Source organism: Talaromyces rugulosus, chromosome II (genome assembly GCF_013368755.1).
Source record: "Talaromyces rugulosus chromosome II, complete sequence".
NCBI lineage: Eukaryota > Fungi > Ascomycota > Eurotiomycetes > Eurotiales > Trichocomaceae > Talaromyces > Talaromyces rugulosus.
Window position 1 is genome coordinate 454,918 of NC_049562.1, and position 26,647 is coordinate 481,564.

General features: G+C 44.8%; 5 protein-coding genes across 5 annotated transcripts; 3 read left to right on the forward strand and 2 right to left on the reverse strand.

Moving 5' to 3' along the window:
• Positions 1-3,015: 3,015 nt before the first annotated feature.
• Positions 3,016-7,061, forward strand: TRUGW13939_02607 (uncharacterized protein; the record flags this gene model as incomplete). Its single annotated transcript, XM_035485799.1, has 4 exons — positions 3,016-4,441; positions 4,509-4,551; positions 4,609-4,762; positions 4,842-7,061. The coding sequence occupies 4 exons, from the start codon at positions 3,016-3,018 to the stop codon at positions 7,059-7,061; spliced, it is 3,843 nt and encodes a 1,280-aa protein (XP_035341692.1).
• A 734-nt stretch (positions 7,062-7,795) lies between these two features.
• On the forward strand, positions 7,796-17,290 carry TRUGW13939_02608 (uncharacterized protein; the record flags this gene model as incomplete). The annotated part of the gene is made up of 1 exon (XM_035485800.1): positions 7,796-17,290. The coding sequence occupies one exon, from the start codon at positions 7,796-7,798 to the stop codon at positions 17,288-17,290; it is 9,495 nt and encodes a 3,164-aa protein (XP_035341693.1).
• A 294-nt stretch (positions 17,291-17,584) lies between these two features.
• TRUGW13939_02609 (uncharacterized protein) lies at positions 17,585-19,119 on the reverse strand (the record flags this gene model as incomplete). The annotated part of the gene is made up of 2 exons (XM_035485801.1): positions 17,585-18,779; positions 18,833-19,119. The coding sequence occupies 2 exons, from the start codon at positions 19,117-19,119 to the stop codon at positions 17,585-17,587; spliced, it is 1,482 nt and encodes a 493-aa protein (XP_035341694.1).
• A 1,064-nt stretch (positions 19,120-20,183) lies between these two features.
• Positions 20,184-24,393, forward strand: TRUGW13939_02610 (uncharacterized protein; the record flags this gene model as incomplete). Its single annotated transcript, XM_035485802.1, has 2 exons — positions 20,184-23,612; positions 23,671-24,393. The coding sequence occupies 2 exons, from the start codon at positions 20,184-20,186 to the stop codon at positions 24,391-24,393; spliced, it is 4,152 nt and encodes a 1,383-aa protein (XP_035341695.1).
• A 77-nt stretch (positions 24,394-24,470) lies between these two features.
• On the reverse strand, positions 24,471-26,180 carry TRUGW13939_02611 (uncharacterized protein; the record flags this gene model as incomplete). Its single annotated transcript, XM_035485803.1, has 1 exon — positions 24,471-26,180. One exon carries the CDS (start codon positions 26,178-26,180, stop codon positions 24,471-24,473), a length of 1,710 nt encoding a protein of 569 aa, XP_035341696.1.
• Positions 26,181-26,647: the final 467 nt, after the last annotated feature.

The following is a 26,647-nucleotide window of genomic DNA, read 5'->3' on the forward strand; positions in this document are numbered from 1 at the left end:
TGCTTATTTCACAATTTCTGAATATCAGACATATTATCAGCTATAATAAAATCAATCATATGCCATACTTTTGCTACAGCCATGGATACCCTTGCGGGAACCGATTGGCTGATAGATTTTCTTTTTGTATTACTTAGGTTGCAATGGGTCTTCATAATTGCTTTATCTCAACTCAGATCCTGCTGAGATTCGGACCGGGATTTACACCGCCTGTCAGGTTCATCTCATTCCTTCATAGAAAGATCTGAAAACTTTTATAAATATTTCAATATAAATAATAATTTAAATATAGCCTTATTGACTATTTACTATATATATTACAAAAATACTGAAAATTATTAAGATAATTAATTATAGGGATTAATATTATACCCAGAAAACTTACAAGCCTGTGGGCCAATAGTAAGATCTATGACAAAGCTGATTTAACGAATTCAACAGTGCACGTGCATACTCAGGGGCTCTGCATGCCTGCAGATACGACATTTGACCAATTCGACAAGCCGTGAAGCTTACAAGCTGGTGAGGTAAATTTGGCTTGCCTGTGCAACAAACTGTCAAGTTCGAAGTAACGCACAAGTGCAGGCCATTTCCACGCCAATGACAGATGGAATCTCGGATTTCAGCTTGGAAGAAGTTGTGTAGTCCAGTCACAAGTTGATCCAACATAGCCTGTGCTACCGGGCTGAGTCCGCTCGGGTCTGTTTCGTCATTGATGATCTCAGCCACAAAGATGACTTCCGTGGTCTGGTGTGACAAGCCCCTGCGCAGCCTGTCACCAGGCAAGTTGTTGTGTACGAGTGATTGACCCTTGAAAGTATACCAGCTCCTCTTCCGATACAGAAAACCCATCACTGCTAGACGGTTCGTCCAACGCGAGAAAGGTGATACTGTTAACATTGGCCCTTTGGAGCACCAACAAGGGAGACGAAGGAGAAAATTTGCCTCCCAGTTGTCCTTTCAGACTATCAATATCAAACGCCCCTACAGTCACGGCGAATTGGGTTGTAGAACTCGACAAGCGGGTTAATAGATGGCCCTTGTAATTTCATCAACCGTTTGTAGAGAGATTCGTTTCATTGGGGAAACTTTTTAGCTGAGATATTGCACCTTGCATTCAAAGTATCGCGGTAATGAGCAACCCGAGGATGAGACTGAGCGTTGGGGTATTTTGATAGTGTTGCTGTTGGTCTAGCTGTATCCCATGGAAGAATTGGCGTTTTTCTCTCTCTTTTGAAGGGATAAAAATACTGGTTACCTCCACATGTTATGAAAAATATTCATGTGCACCCTAGTTGTCAGGAACTCGAGCTATAACAACAACGATTTGCAAGGTCAGCAAAGTGGAAGTGACACTAGGTTCGATTTGAAAGGTTGTCATTTTTCTTATTTTTCTGTTTAAATTCTTCAACCTAATTATGTTCTGAAATAGAAAAAGGACACTGTGATTTGTGTTTTGGAGTCAGCTTATATGTCTGGCTCATCAATGTCGAAGGGCGGGCTTTTTACTGCGTGACCAAATAAGGGCGCAACCAGTTTTATTGGTTTCGTGTAAAACTAAGTTAAATAACCAATCAAAGCGAAATAAAACGTGAAAAATTCACAACAAATGATGAAACTTAACTAAAAAGGAAACTTTGTTGTTTTCAGGATTCAGTCAGGTGATTGTTTTTTCTGCTAAGTTGGGTACAAATATACTTACATAGCGAAGTTTCGCTCTACAATAATCAAGGACCACTACCGTGGACGAGTCATAGCAAAATGGGGGTCAGAAAACCACGGAGGTTTAGAAGAGGGCATGCACTACGATGATGAAATGAGCCAACGGATGCCTAATGCCTATCAAACTATCGGTGATATCAATTTTACTGACTCTACTCACTTGACAATATGAGCTAGGATGCATGAAATTAGTTAAAAGAGTCAAGACACTGACATCCCTTAGTCATCGTACGTAGATGCCAAAAAGCCCCCATGACACGAAACATCAAGGTAGAGTGATTCCCCACCTTAACACCAGAAATCCAGTGAAAAGTTACAACGCTTTATTTCTCTCATCGAGTATCCATCAATCAAGTGCAAAATTCAAGGCTACTGAACTATATGGCTTCTGACATCATTGACTGATCCACTCACGCAATGATGGATATCATACAATTCACCACGTGCACAGCCAAGTGTATTTCTATCAATTACCTAAGGCACGCATTTTCTTTATGCAGAATGACTCCGAATATCGACATACGGCTACCATATCACACAGCCTGTCCGAGACCTTTCAACAAATGATTGCCAAGCCTACAATAACAAGTCAATCAAACTGCTTCGCGAAACAATAAATTTATTAAACTAGTCATGCGTTTTTTATCTCTGAAAATCAGAGAAATGAAGTTCAATTCATGTATTTAGCATGAGCCGAGGCTTCTTGGGTTCAACAAGTAAAAGTAAAGGCTAAAATCTAGAAGGTAGAAAGAGAGAAAAAAAATTACAAGTCGTACACACCAGTGTTTTTTTAATTTGTAAATTAATATTTATAGTTTTTGTATCCCATTTTGTCATGTTTTGAAGCTATAACACTCCCGATTACTTCTAAATTGGCTTTTCCCATTATTACTTTTTGGAAAAACTTTTAGCCCTCTACACAATCATTACGTATTGGAGAAAGTAAGGCTGACTGTAGTTACTTCGGGATGCATCAAGTATCATCTGCAACGTGTGTCACGAAGAGCTGCACAGTCAGCATGCATAAAACCGCAACAAACAGCAGGCCAATCAGAGGCTCTTGTTCATTCAACGTCACGTACATCACCACGCAGCATTACCTATACCAATCAATTGATGCAAAAATTTTCATAGAACGATCAAAGCCGATTTAATTTGAATTGGTATCCTTTGTTTTTTCTCTTCTCTGTTTCCTCTTGATAGCTACTAAAAGATATTAGAGAAAACTGACCCTTCCTCGGATGAAGCCTCCGACACGGAAAAATTATCAATCATCAAGAACAAACTTTCAGCATGTCAAATCCTTTGTTCATCGACAACCAGAGAACTCACTCTGTTTCTGAACTTTTCGAAACAAAATGGCCACTGGTATCCATGGAAACTGATCCGGTGTCATCGTCGGATTCGGACCACGAGAGACTGGAGCATCAAAGACACGGTCAACCAGATGCCAAATCTAATTCTACTCGTCTCACAACTGCTTCCAAGTCCTCAATACGCAACAGCGTTGCAAAAACACCACCGCAGATATATTATGCTGCCTGGGCACTGATGAGTCGTCGATATGCAGACTCCAAGGACATACCATACGGTATATTGTCGAAAAATGCAGACAAATATGTCATTCGTACTCTTCAACTCAGTATTGAAGACACTATGAAAGCCCCTCAACTGCAGCAAGATATTCTTACCAAGCTAGAGAGCATGTCGGATGAGGTCACTCTGAACAGTGATCAGTTGAAAGAAGAAAGTTGGGTAGGTAAGATAATGGAATCTACCATTCCCAGTCTGGTGCAAATTCGCCATGATGATAGTAGCACAGTTTCACCGAAATTTGATGCAGAAAAACAAGAGGATAGCGTTTCTCTAAACGACAAGCTTGTGCCCTCGAAGATACTGGTTGTCTCTATCTGTCTTTCTGACGCATCCATGGAAACTCAAATATCATTTGATCCGGTTTATTTTAGCCAATGGCAAATTGAAAACATTCTCTCTCAATTTGAACACGTTGCGAGCTACCTCGAAAATAGCAACGGAAATATACAAGTATCAAAAATTACTTTGCTTAGTCCAAGAGAGTTGAATCAAATACTGTCATGGAACTGGAATGAACCTGGATCGGTGACAGAGACAATCCCTGACATGTTCGCAAGACAAGTCTGCCTTCACGGGCCGGATGCTGCTGTGGCTTCCTGGGATATGGATCTTACGTATAATGAACTGAATGACTTGTCTTTGCGCTTGGCAAGCTATTTGATTCAAGAGTGTGGAGTTCAAATAGAAGATATTATTTCGATGTGCTTTGACAAGTCTGCCATAGCGGTTGTGGCGATCCTAGCAATTATTCGCGCAGGAGGAGCGTGCCTTCACCTTGGCATCTCTAATCCAAAACAACGCATGGAATCGCTCATTGAATCTTCTCGCTCAAAACTTATTGTATGCGATGAGGTAAATGCGGGGAAAGTCAACGCACTAGGACGCAGGATAGTTGTGGTCGACAAGTTATTCGTGGACTCCCTCATTACACCAACAGCCTTCAGTTTGCGTAATATACAACCACATAACGCTGCTTTTGTTATATTCACATCTGGTAGCACTGGAGCCCCAAAAGGGATTGTTCTAGAACATGCTTCTCTATGTACATCATGTGAATCATTTGGATCACGCATGGGAATTGGGCCAGGAACTCGGATTTTACAGTTCGCAGCGTATACATTTGGTGAGCTTTTGCACAATCCTCTACTCAAGTCAATATAGTATGAACATGGCATTGACAATAATTTAAGATGTCAGTACTGCCGACATATTATTCTCCATCATGCGAGGAGCGTGTGTCTGCTCTCCATCGGAGCATGAAAGACTTAACGACCTTGCTGGGGCATGCAGAAAACTCAAGGCAAACTGGCTGTTTCTGACCCCTTCGGTCGCTAGTGCTGTTGATTCCCGTAGTTTTTCAACGGTTAAAACTCTTCTCCTAGGCGGGGAAGCACCGACACACAAAAATATAAGCGATTGGGCTGAAAGGGCATCCTTACACATGGTAACTGGGCCTGCCGAGTGCTCTGTCTATTGCATGGCAAGCCTTCCTATAATCCCATGGGGTGATCCTTCAAATGTAGGATTTGCAACAGGTTGCCGTACGTGGATTATTGAAACCAGACAACCACGAGGCTCTATCACCACTGGGCTGCATTGGAGAGCTGTGTGTTGAAGGAAGGACCGTCGCTAGGGGGTACCTCGGTGACGAATTCAAGACGCAGACTTCTTTCATTGAGGATCCATCATGGCTTCCATTATCACAACAAAAGCTCCACCCACGCCGTATTCATAAGACAGGAGACTTGGTGAGGTATAATAGTGATGGCAGTATCTCCTTCATTGGCCGAAAAGACAGACAAGTCAAAATTCGTGGACAGAGAGTTGAACTCGGCGAAATTGAATATCAAATATCCCACAACGTACCTGGTGTCAATCAGGTTGTGGTTTGTCCGATGCAAAACTGGGGCCCGAAAACCGGTGAAGCTTTAGTTGCATTTTTAGCCAGATCTCAGGGCTTCGATACCTCAAACATGGAAGTTAATGTCGGAGACTTCGATAGTCAAATGTTGGATATACTTCGCGGTGCTCGCGATAAATTATCATCCAAACTTCCGACATATATGTTGCCAAGATTGTACGTCCCTGTCACGAGTATACCATCAACAGCAAATGGAAAGCTAGATGTGGTTTACCTCAAAGATATCATGAGCAATATATCAGAGTCGCAGCTAGTTAAATTCTCTCTGGTACAAGACTCCGGCAGCTCAGAGCAACCAATCGAAAACAATGCCATTGCTTTACAGTCCATGTGGGCCTCAATTCTTGGCCTGACAGAACATGATATTGAAAGCGGGAGCAACTTCTTCCTTTTAGGGGGAGATTCGATAAAAGCCATTCAACTCGCCGAAGAGGCTAGAAATAAGGGATATTCCTCCTTGACTGTTTCGTCTATATTAGAACATCCTAGTCTCCTGGAAATGGCAAGCAATATGAACGAGAACAACATAGAAGTTACGACCGAAACGATCGCCGAAGTCGCACCGTTTTCTTTGCTACCGATACTATATTCATCGACGGAAGACTTGATCCAACAATGTGCTTCAATGTGTCATGTGAACGGAGCGGAAATTGAAGATATATATCCATGTTCACCAACCCAGGAAGCAATTTTTAGCTTTTCAATGCGAAATCCTGGGTCATATATTATCAACGAAACATATCGGCTTGGATCAGATGTCAATGTTTACGATTTCAAGGAGGCATGGGAAACTATGTTAGCCGAAAATGACATTTTGCGAACCCGAATTATCTTTTCAGAAAGTTATGGTTTTCTTCAGGTTGTGATGAAGCGGAGACAAATCATTTGGAACGAGAGTGCGACACAGATGTCTCTGTCTATTAACAGCGGTTCCCCATTAGCGAAGTTTGGTATTATACAAACCACGCAAGAATCATCCACAGCACAGTTCTTGATAACTCTACATCATGCTCTGTGTGACGGTTTCAGCCTTCCTCTTCTTCTCGAAACCGCCGCCAAGATATATTATGGAAAAATATATACGCCGTTAACACCATTCAAAAATTATATTCAATATCTGTCGACTCGAATCCAATTAGAAAGCGAGTCGGCAAAATTTTGGGAGCAAAGGTTGCAAGGTAGTCAAACCCTGACCTGGCCTACATCAGTCGACAGCCCTCCTGAAAAAGAGTCAACGAAGATAGTGAAAGCTTCTGTTCAGTTTCCCGAAAAGGCCATGCAAAGACCTTCTGATTTCACCTTATCGGAAATAATACAGAGTGCATTTTCATTACTTCTCGGGCAATACACACGTTCATCGGATGTCACTTTTGGCTTAACAATTTCAGGAAGAGATGTACCCCTGCCATCCATCCTAGAAATAAATGGTCCAACATTGGTTACCGTACCTATGCGCGTCACTTGGGATCAAGCGCAGAGTGTACAAAAGTTGGTTATGGGAATGAGGCACGAAAAGGCCGCTATGATCAATCATCAGCACATGGGCTTATCCAAAATCCGCCAATGCAGATTTGAAATGGAGCGTGTCCTTGAAATAAAAACAATGCTTGTGATCCAGGCCTTGAATGAACCTTCCGATGACCAGAAACGAATGCAAACCAGGCTTTCTACGTCAGAGATAGTTGCTTCATATCCATTAACCTTGGAATGCCAGATTGTTAACTCAAATTCAGTCGATATTATTGCCGAATTTGACAGCAGAGCCATTGGGCTCGCTGAAATTGAAAGATTCACACATCAGTTAGGTCATCTTATCGTCTAGCTAAAATCACAGCCGTCAAATATTCCCATCACAGACATTGAAATTTTGCCAAGAAAAGACTACGATCAAATAATGCACTGGAACAGTGCACAGAATACAGAGGTTGAAGATACTATCCACGGCTTTATTGGCCGAAGAATGCTTGAATGTCCTGACAAGGAGGCGGTTGCTGCTTGGGATGGAAAATTGACATACCAAGAATTGGATAACTTGTCAGCTCAGCTCGCTTACAATCTGGCATCAATTGGAGTAGGAAAAGAGATAATTGTCCCAATTTTAGCCGAGAAATCGCAGTGGGTTGTGGTAGCTGTACTCGCAATTTTGCGGGCTGGCGGTGCTTTTCTCCCCATCGACATCTCCAACCCACCTAGTCGTGTTTGTGAAATGCTAAGCCAAACAAAATATAAGCATATTTTGGTATCTCCCAATATGGGGTCCCAGGTACGCGGTTGGGGTATAGATGTCGATCACATAATCGATATTTCTCCTTCAATCCCACAGATACCGACTCCACCACCTACAGTGATACCTGGGGAAGTTGGGCCACATAATCTTGCCTATGTGATATTCAAATCTGGTAGTACTGGAAAACCCAAAGGCGTGCTTATTGAGCACACGAGCATAATCACAGCAGCGCTCTCTCGAGCTAACGCCATTCATCGCACATCAGATTCTCGCGCTACCAATTTAGCTCATATGCATTTGATACTTGTGTTGAGGACATGATCACTACAATGCTAGTTGGAGGTACAATCTGCATACCGTCTGAGAGCGATAGGACCAGTGATTTAGTGAAGTCAATCAATGAGCTTCAAGCAAATGCTGCCGATCTCACACCATCACTTGCCAATATTTTGACCCCACAAGATATTCCATCATTGAAGGTCATGATCCTCGGCGGTGAAGCTATGACAGCTACTATTGTACGCAAATGGGTACCTCATCTGACTTTGATTAACACCTATGGACCAGCGGAGTGTTGTATTGTGAGCACAACAGCAGCCCCGGCAAAAGGCGGTTTGGACCATGAAAATATTGGTCGTACAACGTGCGGTCATTCTTGGATTGTCGATCCAGAGGACCCAGATAAGCTGTTGCCAGTTGGGGCCGTCGGGGAACTCCTAATGGAAGGCCCTCTTGTTGGACGCGGATATCTTAATGAACCAGAAAAAAAAGCTGCCGTGTTTCTAGAAAGGACATCATGGGCACCGAACGGCTCTAGAATCTATAAAACAGGCGATCTGGCTCGCTATCGAGAAGACGGTAACATTATGTTTATTGGCCGTAAAGACAATCAAATAAAAATCCACGGCCAGCGTGTTGAGATTGGCGAAATCGAGAGCTCGATCGAATCGATGGAGAATGTTTCGGGAGCCGCAGTCGAGTTTGTCAACAACTCTCATCTCCAGCAAACCTTAGTCGCATTTATTGCTTTACATGATCCACAAGCAGACCGAACGCTGGATGAAGAGATTTCGCTAACATTGCTAGACAGCCTTTCCCAAATCAAGAAGAAACTGGAAGAATCATTACCAAGATACATGGTTCCATCACTTTTCATACCTCTTCCAGTTCTACCGATTACAATAACTGGAAAGCTGGATAGAAAAGGACTCCGAAAACTAATCGATAACCTGACAAAAGCTGATCTTGTACGCTATAGACTGGTTCAAGAAACCTTTAACGCCAAAGATAGCCTGAAAAACGACGCGCAAATCGCTCTTCGACTGGCCTGGGGTGAAGTTCTTCAAGCTCCCTTAGAGACCATTTCATTAAGATCACATTTCTTTGGCCTTGGGGGTGACTCCCTTTCGGCGATGGCACTTGCAAATTCTGCCCGCCGTCACGGTCTTCTGTTAACAATACCTCATATATTTCAAACCCCGATACTAGAAGAAATGTCCATTGTTGCAACAGCAATGACCGATAGATCCGATTCGAGTTCATATGACGAACCTTTCTCGTTGCTCCCTAAATCGATTTCAGCCCAGTCTATATTGGAAACCGGAGATCTACAGCTACCCCAACACAGTATAGAAGACATATATCCTTGTACACCACTACAAGAAGGCTTCATACTGTCATCTGCAAAAGTTTCAGAGGCATACTGTGCTCAGCATGTGTATAAGGTGTCGCCAATAGTCGACACACAAACATTTCGAACGGCATGGATGAATCTGGTCGACGAGAACGCAATCCTTCGAACTCGAATTTTATTTTTGAATGGCACTGGCTCAGTGCAAGTTATTGTCAGAGACCCGGAATCATTATCGCTAGTGACGCATAGAACAGGATTGTACGACTACCTGCGCCAGGATCGTGCAAAACCATTCACATATGGAACCAACTTGTCACGATTCGCATTAGTTATAGAGGAGGCCCTCGGCGAGCGTTATTTTGTTCTTAGTGCACATCATGCAAGTTTCGACGCTGTGAGCATGGAATTGCTTCTCCAAAGATTCTCTGAAATCTATAGTGAATTATCTTATCAGCCAAGAAACCCACCGTCATTCAAGCGATTCATCTCACATCTGGAAAATATGGATACAGAGTCTTGCAGGAATTTTTGGACATCCCAGATGAAAGGGAATCCATCAACTGAATTTCTGAGGCCGGCAGGCACCGGTCCATCCAATCAAAAGAGAAATATTATTAGCCACGAAATTTCTCTTGACAGTTTACGGTTTGTTAAAGAGAATCGAAGGTGGACATTGGAAACTGTTGTTAGAGCTTCCTGGGCGCTCGTTATTGCTCAGTACTCTGAAGCTGATGATGTTCTTTTTGGGGCAACACTTTCTGGACGAACTGCTCCAGTTGATGGAATTTCTGAGATTGTTGCTCCTACTATGGCCACCGTTCCTGTACGCATTGCTGTTGATAAAGGGCTGTCAGTAGAACAATTCCTAGATCAGATACAACGGCAGGCTGTTGATATGATCCCTTACGAACACTATGGCCTTCAGAAGATCCAACAACTCGAACCACATGCTACAACATTCAATACCATATTGGACATCCAACATAAAACATCCAGAAGAAGCAAACCTTGGGATGATATTATGAGTCCATGCAAGATAACAGCGTCAAGCGAACAAGCAGAAGCGTACCATGTGCAGTCATGCATAATGGAATGTTGGATTAGCCAAAATTTCCTCGAGCTAAGAGCAAATTATGATCATTCAGTGGTATCACAGTGGGAGATACAAAATATTTTGCGCTGTTTTGGAAACATTGTGCAACAATTATGTTATGGTGGTGACAAGAAGGCGTGTCTCATTTCCAATATAAGTCTATGCGATACTGAAAGCTTCAATCAAATCATGGAATGGAATACCAGCAAGCCAACGACAACAGAGTCTATGATTCACGACCTTGTTATTCGGACTGCTTCGAAAAATCCCACGGCCATGGCAGTTGAGTCTTGGGATGGTGGTTTGACCTTTGAGGAGCTTGATAAACTGACAAAAAGACTTGCCATTCACTTAGGCAACCTTGGTACCGACTTCCTCGGAAATCTTATCATTCCGATATGCTTTGATAAATCTATATTTGCGGTGGTCTCTATGCTCGCCATATTGAGAGTCGGTGGAACGTACGTTCCTCTAGACCCGACATATCCAGCTTCAAGGCTCTGTGGAATGATTGATCAAGTTCATGCTAGTTTTGTTATAACCAGCTCCAAGTATCATCCACAGTTTGAAGGCCAAGTCGAGAACATCATAGTGCTTGACAATACCTTGCTAGAAAAGTTACAGCATATCCAAGGCGATTTTCCGTTTTCCAATCCAACAGTCGCGATACGGGAACCAAGTCCTGGGGATCAAGCGATGATTATATTCACATCCGGTAGCAGTGGGAAACCCAAGGGTGTTGTTATTACACACGAGTCGTTTTGTACTCTTGCAGTTGGTTTAGGGAAAACCCTCAATCTGTCCGAAAGCAGCCGTGTACTGCAATTTGCAGCATATGCCTTCGACGTCTCAAATGCCGAAATCTTCATGCCTTTGATACATGGTGGCTGTGTGTGTATTCCCTCTCCCGAAGAGCGAATCAATGACTTGGCTGGAATCATCAATCGTAAAAAGGTTAATTGGTTGTACCTCACTCCGACAGCAACAACTCTTCTGAAGGGCTCTGAAGAGGTACTGACAGTGAGAACACTTCTTCTTGGTGGAGAAGCCGCTAGGAGTGATATTATCCGCACTTGGGCATCAAGTGTGGAACTAATCAATACTTATGGGCCTGCTGAGGGCACAATATGGCCATCAGTCGCTCTTTTTCCTCCGGGATCCTCGCCGCTCAATATCGGTCAAGGAAATAATTGCCACATGTGGCTTGTTGATCCTGAGAATCATCATCGACTAGTTCCTATTGGTGCTGTTGGAGAGATTCTTCTCGAGGGTCCTCTCTTAGCTCACGGATACTTCGAAGACGAAACCAAAACACAAGCAGCATTCATTCATGATCTGAAATGGGCCAGATCGTACGGAAATCCCCGGCGGTTCTACAAGACCAGTGACCTTGCTCGTTATAATCATGACGGTACAATGAGCTTTTGTGGTCGGATTGGCACAATGGTCAAACTAAGAGGACAGAGACTAGAGCTTGGAGAGGTAGAAAGCTATATCAAGCGCTGTGTATCTCATACAAGTCATGTTTGTGTCGAACTAATGAAGAAGCCAAACAATGTTGACAAACTAGTCGCGTTTGTCACCATCGACCAGGAAGAGAAAAATGAAATTTCACCATTGCTATCGATCGGTGAAATTGGAATCACGTCAGGGGCCCAGTCTCGGGAAATATTCGATCAAGTACAGAAATTTCTCCGGTCTCATTTGCCGCAATTTATGCATCCTTCTATTTATGTACCTCTTAAAACAATGCCGAGGACAGCAAGTGGCAAGACGGACAGGAAGATTTTGCGAGAGTGGTATAAACAGGTTGATGCTGCACTTATTGAATCATTATCTTCCACAGAAACCATCAAGATGGCTCCACAGACACCAAAGGAAGTTCATCTACGTGAACTATGGTCACAAGTACTTAATCGAGACGAGAGTAAAATCGGAAGGGATGATGATTTTTTCCAAATTGGTGGTGACTCTCTGTCGGCAATGCGCTTGGCTGCAACTTCCCGGGACCTTGGCCTCTCCCTGTCTGTCACGGATGTGTTTTTGAAACGCAGGCTTTCTGAACTAGCAGCGTGTCTTGGTGATATCCATGGAAACATGCCTAGTACTCTTGAGCCTTTTGAGCTTCTAGGCTCCAGCAAGCACATTCAACGTTTCTTTAAGCGTTCTTCGCCCCTATGGGACATACATAACCTGAAAAATGCATATCCTTGTACGCCTCTCCAGGAAGGGCTGATTTCTCTGTCAAACAAGAGTCAAGATGCCTACATCGCTAACCACACGTTCCGTCTACCACCGGGGGTCGACATGGCTCGCTTCAAAAGTGCATGGCAATCAACTGTCCATGGTTTTGATATTCTACGAACAAGAATCGTATCTGATCCGGAGTATGGGTTCCTTCAGTTAGTTCTCCACAATGAGAAGATTGATTGGATTTCCCTTGGTTCTCTCGAAGACTTTCCTACTGGAAAGGCCGAAAATGAGACATTATCGCATCTCATAGGAGGAAGTCTTGCGACCTTTTACTTAGTTGCTCCAAAAAATGCGGGCAAAGAATGGACCTTTATCCTAAGACTTCATCATGCTATCTTCGATGCTAACTCTTTAGAATTGATGTTGTTGTACGCCAAAGCTAGGTATTATTCAAATCAGCATATACCCACCATCTCTTCTTACGACATTTTTGTTGCTCATGTAATTGGCTCGCGGTCCGAAACAAGCAAAGGATTCTGGGTAAAAGAGCTAGGCTCTTTCAATGGGTCAAAGTTCCCTGATTCATCATCAGTGATACAAGACGCAAGCCAGATAATGGCTACTTATAGTCATAATACATCCATAATACACAGCAAGGAGTCTCCCTACACAATTACCACCATTTTGCTTGCGGCATGGGCAATTGTGATATCTATCCATTCACAATCAGATGACGTTCTCTTCGGACAGACATTATCCGGGCGTGACACACCAGTGGCCGGGATCACTGGAGTAGGCGGCCCAACAATCGCAACTATTCCCCGGAGAATTCGAGTTCACACAGGTCAACTAGTTGAAAGTTTTCTGTCTACGGTACAGAATCAGTCGGCTGAATCACTTGTCCATCAACACTTTGGTTTACAAAACATCTCATCCGCGATTGGCTCTCGAGAAAGTTGCGATTTTAATAGTCTTCTTTCCATTGAGACGGTACATGAAATCACCCCGAGCCAAAGTTTCCTTGAAGAAGTCCACACTACAGATGATAGTCGTTATCACACCTATCCATTTGTCGTACAAGCCTTTCTTGAAGCAAAGACGACATCCAGCTACTCTCTAGAATTCTCGGCTGTTTATGATGAGAACCGCATGGATACATGGACTGTACGCAACATCCTCTCTCAAGTAAGTCATGTTGCCAGTCAGTTGCAACAAACTTCACGGGCGGTTCGCGAAATAAACGTGTGCAGTCCACCCGAAAAGGGGCAGATGGAGGAGTGGAATGGCAATTTGAAAAACTCTAATCCAGGACAACACAGCCTTATTCAGTCTAGAATCCTTTCATGGGCCCAGAAAACACCTAACTCGATCGCAATCAGTGGCTGGGATGCATGTCTCACGTATCGAGAACTGGATATATTCTCGTTGAAATTATCGCAAATGCTCATAGAAAACGATGCCTTTTCCACTGGAGCAATTGTCGGAATTTGCTTTGCAAAATCCGCGTGGGTGGCTGTCGCTGCTCTTGCTGTTTTACGTACGGGGGCCAGTTGTCTTTTCATCGAACCAAATCACCCTCTAGAGAGACGCCTTGAAATCATAAATCAAGCTTACTGTGCGATCATTCTCGCTGACCCTTCCAATGCATCATCGGCGTTGAGGAATTATGCACATGTTGTTGAAGTCACTCGGCCAGTGATAGAGTCAAATGGGCATTCATCAACTCCACCTGCAGTCAACTCTCATCATGACGATACAGCGTCCGTAGTCTTTACATCTGGAAGTACTGGAAAGCCAAAAGGAATATTATTAACTCACCACTCAATTCTCTCATGGTTCGACAGCTTTTCTACCAAATTAAATATCTCATGCAAAACTCGAATGCTTCAATTTGCTTCCGCCGCATTTGATGCCTTCACAATGGAAATTTTTGCTGCTTTGCTTGCTGGTTGCTGCCTTTGCATACCTTCTGAGCATGACCGACTTAATAACTTGGATGGGTTTATCAGGGAAATGAACGTGACTTGGACATTCTTTACGCCGACGGCTTTAACTTTCTTGCAACCGGACAAAGCACCGTCCCTACAGACGGTGGTTCTTGGTGGTGAGACAGTTAAGAGGCATAACATCGATCAATGGGCCCATCGAGTTGAGCTTTTCAGTATATATGGTCCAGCAGAATGCACAATTTGTATCTGCAGCGTGCGATTGCTTCCTCCCTCAAACCCAACCAATCTTGGCCATGCTCATGGAAGCTCGGTTTGGATCTCTGACAGCTCGAATCCCGAACGTCTAGCTCCACTTGGAGCTATTGGAGAAATTTGTATTCAAGCACCCCAGGTATCTAAAGGATATATTCATGATCCTAAGAGAACAGCCATGAATTTCTTGGAAAAATCGCCTTGGTCTTCTCAGGGCTGGCAACCTAATATGTCCGAATTTTCCATGTACCGGACTGGTGACTTGGGTCGGTATAACGCGGATGGAACACTGACTTACATTGGAAGGAAAGATAAACAAGTTAAACTCCGCGGACAACGTATTGAACTAGGAGAAGTGGAAGATCGAATTCGTTTGTCTATGCATCAACCGGTTCTTGTGGCTACAGAGGTGGTGGAATTCGGTGGTTCGTCCCGGGGGCCCACCCTGGCTACTTTTGTTGATATAGGGTCCAGCCAAGAATACGCAGGGCAACTTGCCGACAAAAAAACCCTCGAGGCCGGTAGATGGAACGAAAAGATGGACGACCTACAAATTCAGCTTACAAAAACTTTACCGAGATACATGGTTCCATCAGTTTACGTGATCCTACTATCCATGCCATTAACAGCAACAGGCAAGATTGACCGCCGACAGCTGTTAGATATTTCAAACAGACTAGATTATACACAGCTCCGAGAATTTATGGCATCCAGAGCTCGCCGCGTACCGACCACAAAAACAGAACTCTTGGTTCAGTCACTTTGGGCCAGCTCTTTAAAGGTTTCCCCCAGCGCTATTAGTGCAGATGACACTTGGGTTCAAGTGGGCGGTGACAGTATCCAGGCTGTACATTTCGTTACAAAGGCTAGATCTCATGGTCTGAAGATGACTGTTTCGGCTCTTCTAAGCAGTTCCACACTTGCAATTCTAGCAGAGGAATGCGACAAGGATGGTGTAAATAACAATAACACAAAACAGGAATTGCCAGTTTATTCACTCGATGCCCTGTCTGATAATGAGAGTGTTTCGCCAGAGCTACGGAAACAGTTTGAAACGATCTATGAGGGAACAAGAATAAAGTACATAGTTGAGGCTACAGATTTCCAGTCAGAAATGCTCTCTGCTGGTATGCAACGATCTCGTGGGTGGAACAACTATCTACGGATGATCCTTGGTGATACGGCTTTGGATGTGACCAAGGCAAAGGCTGCTTTGCAAGCCTTAGTTGCTCATCATGACATTCTCCGAACTGTACTCCTGTGTCACAGAGGACAGGTTTTCCAATGTGTGCTTGAATCGGTGGAGGTTCAAATTCAAACGTCGCTCCATGTTGATAATTTAGAGACGGTTGCACAGGCATGGATTGATGAGGATATCAGGCAGCCACCAACTGTTGATCTTCCTATTCTTAGAGCAAGCATTGTTACATCTTCTACAAACGATCATGACTGTCTTATATTAGGCCTGTCTCATGCTCTTTATGACGGCATGTCTTTGCCCACCATCCGCGATGACTGGTCTTTGGCATACCACGGCCAACAACTCATATCCAATGGACCTTCCTTTGTGGTTTATTCTCAGGAACTAATCCGTCAAAAGAAAAGGGAATCCCATGAAGACAGGGCTCTGCAGTTCTGGCGTAAAGTGTTGGGCGGATCCACCATGACCGAAATTGTCCACCACAGTCTTCCTCTATACGAATGCCCGATTGACCAGACTCTAAGCCGAAAAATTGCCGCACCAAAGCAAGAACTGTCACGGCATGGTTTCACCTTTCCAACTTTACTCAAATCAGCATGGGCAGTTGTTCTGTCGCGGTGGTCACAGCGAAGGGATGTTGTCTTTGGTCATCTGGTCTCTGGTCGTGCTGGTCTAGATGTACCTATTGATGGTATAGAAACCATTGTAGGGCCATGCATCAATTTAATACCTGTGCGAGTCAACGTCGACAAGTCGAATACCATCTTAGGCCTTCTGAGCTCCATTCATCAACAACACCTCGATAGCCTACCTTATGAAACTACAGGATTCAGACAAATAATTCGAGAGTGCACAGATTGGCCAAATTGGGCACGTTTTAGCTCCATAGTTCAACACCAAAATATCCAAGGTGTTGATGACATTCTCTCTGCTCATCAGCCCACCGGTCTTTTCTGCCCCGAGCACGACTCCGCCGACGTGTGGATTATTTCTGTGCCAGAGGATGAAGGCCGTTCCATAAGAATAGATCTGAATTACAGTCGTGACACAATCTCAGATCTTCTAGCAACAACTTTGGTTAACGAACTATGCGGAATGATGCAACTTCTATCACAACAAATATCTGATTGTTCCATTCCGACTCTATCGGCCACAATGCCGAACCTTCCTCAGAAATTACCTCCGAATATATCTGCTGAGATGGCTGGAATTGAACCTAGTTCTGTATCTCAAGCCGAAACGTCTTACAAAAAGTCAGCTATCTCCAATGTTGAAGAAGTCGTCGAAGAGTGCTGGGAAATTGCTGGTCTTGGAGTTGATACCGAAGAAACAACTCCGTTCTACGACTTGAGTGGTGACCTTATTCCGGCTCTTCAAATGCAGTCAGTCATCAAAGAAAAATTGAGCCTTATTATAGAAGTTGAGCAGTTTGTTCGCATGCCCACTAAGAAAGCTCAACGGGCTTTGTTGAGGAGAGAACTCGAGAAGCAGCACTTTAGTTGATTTTGCCATGGTGGTAGCGGCGTAAACTTTTCAGAGGTTTTCTTTTCATACATGAAATTGATTTAGGGGTTTTTTTTCAGTTGTTGTTGTTTATGTGTTGATATAGTCAAGTATGTTATAGTATGTATGTAGAATATTCATGCGAGAAAGCCAATATATTTATTTCATTCACATTTTTTGCAAAGTTGCAGTCTTCTATCAACATTCTATATATGTAACGCTCAAGTGCTGGATAATGCAGGGAACGGATTCTATGTTCTCTCAAATTGTACAATATATGAATGATGCACCAGATTACGAACCTTCAGGCGCGAGCTTGGATAATTTCCGTAACCTTGGCCCATACTTAATAAATAGTAATGGGACAGGGAGTAGGATTACGGCCACAGCACCAATAATCGAGACAGCCGGCCCGATTCCCAAAGCCCTAACCATTGGTTTCGCCGCCAGTGGAAGTCCAGCCGCCATCAAGCTTCGCAAAAAGGTCACAGCGGCAGTAGAACTAGCTGCATAGACTTTGTATACATCAATGAGAAAATTGAGGCACTGTTGGAAAATGCAGTTGAATCCAATGCCAATAAAGACAGTTGCTAAACAGGGCAGAATCCAATGGTGGGGAGGAGAAGCAGTCCAACCAAACCAAAAGAGGCCAGCCACGAAGAAAATCCCACCGAATATCATCGGCGGCAACCGTGCTTCGGGAACGGCGATCCCGTTTGCCGCGCGTGATATCTGGTTGTAGCGATGTTGGTTATACACGTTGACGCCTACTGAGGATACCACGCCAATCAACAAGCCCAGAAATGGCAGAGCGCTGACCACTGGACTCCATCCACGAGTTTGCTTAAACACAATGGGGAAGAGCTCAAGAGCCAAGTACATGACCCCGTAGACGAAGGCGGCGTAGAACGAGACACAAGTCACGATGGGCTCGGTGAACAACATTTTGAGTGGGCGAGCGAGTTGTTTTGTCATGATCGATTGGACATCAAGTTTTAAGTGTTCGTGAGGGTGGTAGAATCGAGAGTCGTTGGTTTCCTTACGGAGATTTTGTGCCTTGCGTTTGAGCAAGACCAATGGGTATACCTCTGGGAGACAGAAGAAGGTTAAGAGAAAAATGACAAAGCCCCAGATGGCCTGGACATATGCGGCCCACCGCCAGCCCAGGTGAGGATTCACAACAAGAGCAGCGCCGATGACAGGGCCCAGGGCTGGACCGCCGTTTACTGCCACCGCGTACCAACTGACTGCGGTTCCTCGTTTCTCTCTACTCCACATGTCTCCCAAGGCGGCAGTGACATTGCTAATTGGGGCAGACCCAAAGAACCCTGCAAAGAAACGGGTGACAAAGATAGAGGATGCATCTTTACTAACGCCGGTGGCGATACAGAAGAGAGCTTGGCAAAATACCGCTGGCAGAATACTGACTCTACGGCCCCATATCTCTGACATGGGAGCCCAAATAATGGGACCAAGCATAAAACCAAGTCTGCCATGTGAGATTAGCGTTGTTAATTCATTGGGTCTTTGCGGGATTCTTACACATATAAAGAGAGGTCGAGAACGACAAGCTCGTCACTCACACCTATGTATATCGCAATAGTGTCATCGGCGGGCGTTGTAATGCTCGATCCAAGACTGCCAACCAACGCAAGCATTCCCAATTGAAAAGTAACCCACCACTTGTACGAGTCCGACCAATTCTGGGGGTTTAATGGGTCGTTCGGCGCCCACTCGACAAGGTATTCTGGATCAAGAGGCCCATTGTCCTTTTCTGTTTCTCGTGTCGTGGGAAGTATGGTACTTTTCTTCGGCCACAGCCATGCCATGGTATTATTGCAGCGGTATTTTTCCAACTTTTCTCACGAGTGACTGTTTAGAGAAAAATCTGTGCTGCATTATTCACACCACGCTCAACCGAAATTAGTTCCTTGTTGAGGGGTCCTTCGGCTCTATTTAACGTAACTGACCTAGCTCATGAATTAGCTAGCCGATTACCCGTAGCAACTTGCGCTATCATTGTTAGAGCATGCGGAGATAAATTCTAGCGGGCGGCGCCCGCCGGAGATATCTCCGAGGGATTAGCCCTAAACAGTCTATTTTCAGGCCATGATTTTGAGACTCACCAGCGACCACAGAATATGATACGTTCTTTAGTTTTCCAATAGATCAACTGGGCAGTTATTTTTTTCTATCGTTCACATTTTCTCCGTTTCATCGCTGTGGGTTTTGTGTGCTATTTCCGAATCTGCCTAACAGGTATCCGTGAACACAAACTCGCCAGCATTTAGATAATCGCTGGCAGAAATGCGCGAAATTACCACTGCAGGCTACATTAGGTTCCTGGATTTATCACAAGTTTTTATGGGTCCAACGAGGACATTGGGTTGCACTTGTCAGGCTCTTTCCTGTGGGATGGTAGCCCAGAGCTCCTAAACAAGCTAAAGTATATAAGAATAATGAAATTGACAACGCCATCTTAAGTATACTGCTCGATTTACAAGCATTCGCCCAATCGCTAACTCTTCAATGTTGTCCGACTTAATGTTCTCAGAATAGGTACATATACAACGAAAAATTGTTGCGGCGGATCCAGTCTCCACGCAATAAAGACGCCGGGAATCAAAACAATCAAAGCAACTAGGCCAACCATACCAAATTAGCTTCCACAGCAGTCAACAATACTTTTTTCTTCTTCTAGAGCTTGCTTTTCTTCTTAAATCAAGACGCCCGCCGCGCCAAACCGGAACGGGATGCCTCTAGCCGCAAGAGGAGTGTGGCTGCGAAATAACCCGAGTGCGAGGGGACATCGTAGAACTCCTTTTATTCTTGACATGAATGTTTCACTCAAACTATCTGACTGTCCCTAAAAGGCAACGTTCATGTCATCAACATGGACTTCGAAGAACGAATCACTACCGAAATCCAGTCTCTGTTTGCTGATGAATACCGCGGCGATCTTGCCAACGCGTACTCCGAGATTGAGCGGTTCAAATCAGACGAACTGACCGAGTACTCAGCAAACGATCCCGATAAAATGGCTTACTTCTTGCGTTCCATTATCTTGGTCTCTATGATAAGTGGTAGGCTAGATGATGCCTATGATGCCCTAGTACAGCTCCAAGTTCTCGTCGATACAGACCTAGCAGATGAAAGCAACTCGCAACATACCACAAACTGGGGACTAAGATACGCGGCACTAAAAGCCTATGTTGATTATAACAGGCGGTATCCGCCATGCATACCGTACCAACATGAGTTGATGATGCCAGTCAATGCTTCCATGATAGGAAGAGGCATCCACGGGCCTACGGATATTGCGATGGAGTTGATTGACAACGTGAAAAAGTATCTCCGACCAAATGAAACAAGTCCCAGTTATCTCAAAGATGTTAATATTTGTCTTGCCTTGCAAACTTTAATATACTTTCCGATGCAGCGCAGAACACTCACTGTGAAGCAGCACCCTATGGCTCCAAATGGGAATTGGAAAAATAATTCGGATGGCAAATCTCCGGAACAAATCATTACAGAGGTTAACCCTCAGATATTGAAGCTAGTGCAAACCCCAAATCAGAATGGGCCGGGTTTACAGACAAATCTTTATTTTCGAAGGCTGTTAGTTGAGCTTCATTATGCTATCGACTCTCCAGAAAAGGAGCAAGTCACAAAAAGGCTCTATGACGAGTATCATGAACTGGGAGACAAGGCTGGAATGGCAAATTGCAAGCTGATAGAGGCCGATTGCTTGTTGTCTCCCCCTTTTGCTAGCCCTGTCACTCAAAATCTGATTCCAGTGCATGCTCCGACTGCTTCGGGCGAGTGCAGTCTATGGGACCCGGTTGAGAAAAGGATTCTGCTCAAGGAATCTGATCAAGCTGAAAGGTACTACGAAGAGAGCCTTGAATGTTTTCGCGAATCAAATTGTGGACGCGGTCTAGCCGCAGTTTTGCTTCGCCAAGGGAGCATCTTGCATGCTAAGGCTTGCTCATTGTCCCTAAATAATCCCGGAAGAGTGAAACTACTGGAGGGTGTAACCAACAAGTACGACGAGGCACTAAAACTACTTAATCGAGACGAGGCAAACTCACAAGTTGTGAAAACAAATCAGATTCTACTCGACATATCCAAAGGCAGCTACTCGTCTAAAGAATTGAAACAACGTGCAAGTGATATTGGAAAATGGGGGCGAGAACACAAAAACGAGCTCCTATCCTTTCACTTGAGTGTGTTTATGCTGCGGTTTGCTCGCCGCGAGTGGGAACGATACACTAACTTCGACGTTGCAATGATGTCTTATGAATGCGCGTATTCGTGTGCCACTGAGCTTGGAGCTCTCACGCCGGCCTTTGTTTCTATGTGTTCTCGAGCTGAAATTCATTATGAAACAAACAATAGTACTGCAGCGTTGGTCATGGTGGAACATTCCATCAATATGTTCAATGCTGTTTTGCATTATTACGACGATCTGATCAATGCCACCACAGACACTCCAATGGGGATAATGGATAGAAAACATTTTATTATCAAAAAGTTCGATTTTATCTGGTCAGTTGGCCAAACTGTGGGAGGTATATATGGCCGGACCGACGATCTCGATCGCTTCAAGAGTTGGGAAAAAAGGTACCTCATCTGTTTTGAGGAAGATGAAAACTGTGTCAGCCAAGCGAAAGAGTACATCTTGAAGGATACAGAATTGAGTTCGTGGATAAAGCAGAACTGGGGCGCGACTGTTGATGAAATACTAGACGAGTCGAGTCTGGACACGTCGATTTCGAGCAAATATCAAATCGCCAACATCATGGCCAAGAGGTCAATGCAAAAAGGGGACTGGAAAAAGGCCGAGTCTTCTATAAATCGATTTGTAGAAGATGTTGCCAAGTTTAAAAGAATATACACACGAGAAATGTTCCGAATGCTTGCCTATCAGCTGATTGGGGAGACTACCAAGATCAAGAGAATTCTCGACTCGATGACTGACAGCGACTTGTTCAAGGACAGAATTGACGAGTTAGGTCAACAGGGCCATTATCGTGAGTCCTTTTTTTCGCCTCTATCCGTAAATGCAATTTATGCATGTGTGATAGCCGAAGACTGGCGGCGCGGATCGAGAATATTGAGCCTGGTTTTGGATATGGAACCAGAGTTCCTTGATGAAACTTCTCAAACGGGAAGTAAATTTGACATATCATTTAGACAAGTCACGGCCGGAATCATATATTTAAACAACTTCCAATCAGAAATTGCCTTCCAGATGCTCCTCAAAGCACGCCATAGAATTGAAGTTCATCGAGGTCAATTAAGCGACGTTGACGCTAAAGTTGGTGCCTTGTCTCTCACGAGACTCGTCGAGGTCTACTTTACTTTAACAGAACTGTGTCTACGGTGCGCATCAGCTGGTCTGCCAGTTGCCATTCTTCATTCTTACGATCATGGTCACCCTCGGGATGTGACGTGGGAAGAACACGCCCTGCTGTTTTTAGAGGAATCGAGGGCAAGATCACTTTTAGATTCTCTAGAATCTTCCGCTCACTCCCAACCAACTGAATCAGGACGACGAATGTCCGAAGGGATCTATAAACGCCGAGCCTTGACGCATCTCCAGTCCCTGTCCAAACGCACTGCACAGCAAGACCAGGAGCTAGCGGAGTTAGTTTCTGAAGTAGAAGGTCTAGATGTTGAGAGCTTGTCCTACTCGACGAATGCCTTGATAAATACTGTCGGCTCGAATATTCCGCCACACAGTCTTTTCAATCATCTCAGTGAAGACGTAGTTGTGATTGAAGGCGTTTTCTACCACCGGGGGTGTAACCTCCTTGCAGTGACAAATAAGGGAGTCGTATCCTTTCACAGAGGGAAAACTCGTTTGATTGAGCTCCAAAAATTGGTCATGGAATTGATGCAAGTTATGAGGGTAATGACTGGCACGAAAGACGATGACGAGCAAGATCGGAAAGCACGAGTCAAGGCCTTATCTAGGCAAATATCGAATATTCTCCTCACTCCGTTTGCGGGAATTATAAGAAGGAAACGCCACATAATATTCTCCGTCTCAGAACCACTTAGTGCTTTTCCTTTTTCTATGCTGGATTTCGATGGCAACCCGTTAGTTATGCATGCAGCTGTGTCTCAAACGCCTAGTCTAACAGTTCTATACTATTTATCGCAACGAGGTCCACAATCTACGAAGCCAACAGTGACTGTGTTCACGAAATCTCTGTCTCAAGATGACGACTCGTCAAATGTCCGAAACACCAAAGAAGTCACACTCCCAATGGCGGGAATCGAAGCAGTAAATATTTCTAACATGTTTTCCACATGGGTATATCTTTCTGTCTTTCATAATATTATTTTAGGTTTATCATATCTAACAATCACAGCCAATCGAGGCATCAACCCTCTCTCGAGCACAATTCCGCAATCACATCGAGGAACACACTTCAGTCCTCCATATCGGCACTCACGGGATGATCGACTTAGAAAACCCGCTCCTCTCATCCATCTCCATTGGCGAAGATTTCCGGGTGCTCGACATGTCTCAAATCCAAAGCAAGGCCAACCTTGTCGTCTTCGCCGCGTGCCTTAGTGGTCTCGGCCGAGCAACGATCGGGAGCGATGTCTTGGGCTTCACACATGTCGTTTTGGGCACGGGCTGTCAGGCTTATATTGGGACCTTGTTTGAAGTCAGCGATTTTGCATCAATGGTCCTAATGACTTTGTTCTATCGAAACATCAAAAACGACCCGAGCTTGTCTTTGGTTGAAGCGCTGCGGCGTGCTCAGGTGGAGTTTCTGCAATTTGATACGGACAAGGCTACCAGGTTTATTGACGATCTTCTTGATATGTGGAACATGAAGTCAACAACAGCGCCGGATGGGGTCAGAAACCCTGCTGATATAGTTCCTGAAGGAGAGTATCTGTTGACCTTGCAGAAAATGTTATTGCCACAGCTTGACTGGACCAGCCCCTACTTTTGGGCGCCTTTTGTACTGATGGGCTACGGCGACTTTTGCTTCTGTCCGGATGCTGAACCAGTGTTTCTGGAGGGTTTGGCCTCGTCTCCTAAGCTGGTTCCGCAAGATAAGGAAGACTACCTTGAATAATTTTGTTGGGATTTTTGGTAGCGTTGATTGAGTCAAAGACTTTGCATATCCAAATATATTGCGTGTATACATCGACATTACCGTCGGTCCCATTCTCTTTCTCCAGCTCTATCTCTCTTCTGTTCTCTCTCCCGATCCCTCCCAGTCTTTCTACTCTTCCCACCTCCACGATGCACATACTCCTTCTCTTTTTCCCTCGGGTCAATCACCATTAGAGAGTCCGAATTATCCTTATGTTCTTTCTTCCAATTCAAATCCTTGCCTAGCATATCCTTGCCAAACTGCAGACGATGAGACATCCAGTCCCCGGCGTTCTCATCCTGCTGGTCATGGGAATCCGTATTGTCACCCTCTGGGTTTTCCGCCCATTGTTTACAAGACTGACAGTTTACGATAAAATGTAAGTCGCATGTTTCAGCCTCTTCATCATCGACAGCGTCGTTGGATGGTTTTGTATTTTCACGGGAGACTTCCGTAGGTACCTTTGATTTGTTGTTTTTAAGACTTTGAGAATCCGAGCTTTCAAGCTTCGCTTTGAACGCGTTGAATAGCTTCAGAGTTTCAGCATCGGCTCCGGTGCTGTAGCCCTCTCCAGTAATACCACCACGACCAGGTTTGCCTCCATTGGCCCCCGTACTACCTGGTGGAGGTCGCTTTCGTCCTCGAATAGATGTTTCTGGGATCATAGCTTCAAGTGCAGACTTCTTCCTGCCGGTGTCGGCTTGTGTCGTGACGTTTCGGCGCATCGACGCCTTGAGTGATGCAATTTCCGCTTCTGTTCGCTCCAGGATTGAGGGTCTAGCAGCAGGCGGCCGGGTTTCTGATGGAGACCTTTCAGGCTCTTCGGGGTCTTTCGGAGGGACCTGTGCATAGGGGTCTGGAGTTTTCGGGCGGGTTCTTCGATTATCAGCTGGCTGTTTTGGCGGTGGAGACGGCGAATGTCTTCGCTTTTTAGGCTGTTTTTCTGTTTTAGGTGCTGTTTGTGGTTCCATATCCAACGTCTCCCCCGCAGAGACTAGCTTTGTATTGAACTTTGGTTTTTTTGTCCTCAATGCAGCTAGGCCTTCGTCTCCTTCACCATCCTCTCCCTCGTCGGCTCCAAAGCTGAGCAGCGTCTTTGCGCCTTTTGCTTTTTTCTTCTTCTTGATCGTGACCTTTTCATCCTTTGGCTGCTCAATTGCCCTCGCGATTTTGTCCCTCTTTTTCAATTTGTCGGTGAACTGGCCCATCTCTCCGACCTCGCATCCTGTGACCTTGACTGCAAAAACCGGTCTCTCCGTGCCTTCTACCAATTCTGCCTCGGCAATCTTGACAACGTTGTAGATGCTATCGCCTTCGATGCGTCCAAACATTGTGCACTTTCCATTCATTTCTCTCTCCGTATTACCCAGAGTGATAAAGAACTGGCTGCCATATGTCCCATCTTCACTCTTGGCCATCCCCACCAGCCCGCGCCGGTTAAACCGGAGCCGACTGTGAATCTCATCGCCAAAGACGACTTTCTCATTGGGATCGCGCGCTTCCGGATCGTATTCGAATTCTGGGTCCTCGTAAATCGACGAACCTCCGGATCCAGTGCCAGTAGGATCGCCTCCCTGGATTACAAACCCAGGAACGACGCGGTGGAAGACGGTGCCGGTGTAGTAGCTGTCGAGACAGTGTTGGATAAAGTTCTTGCACGCGAGAGGTGTTTGTTTGGCGAAGAGAGCGATGTGGAGGGGACCGATGGTGGTGTTGAGGGTAACGGAAGCGGTAGCAGGAGGCTCGGTATTGTATTGGGAAGACATGATGGTTTATGTCCTCTCTCTCTTCGAGGCGTTTGCCGGTGATGATTTCTAGGTTCGCGGTGAGAGCTCTTGGCTGTACGCGAAAGTCAATTTTCGTTGACTGCTGAAGCTGAAACTGCGCACAGTAGCGCTTCTCAGAGACGACCTGTAGGGAGATCCGTAGTTACTGTATCTTCCCGAATAAATAATGGGGACGCCTCGAGGTGCGCGTGTGTGGCAGATTCGACGATGAGGTCAAGTCAAGAGCTGCGGGAGAGCTTTTGCCATTCCGGCTCCGGGCCAATCAGCGGTGCAGGGACGATCTGATCTTATCTAGATCAGTGAGAGCATTTTACATTTTACGCCTTCAAATACTGAACGGTTATAGCATCTAGCTATTAATATTGTTTAAAAATAAGGTGAAACAGAGAACTCTCTTTTTATTTCAGCCGCCACAACGCCAATTCCTAGCAACAACGCGCCACAGC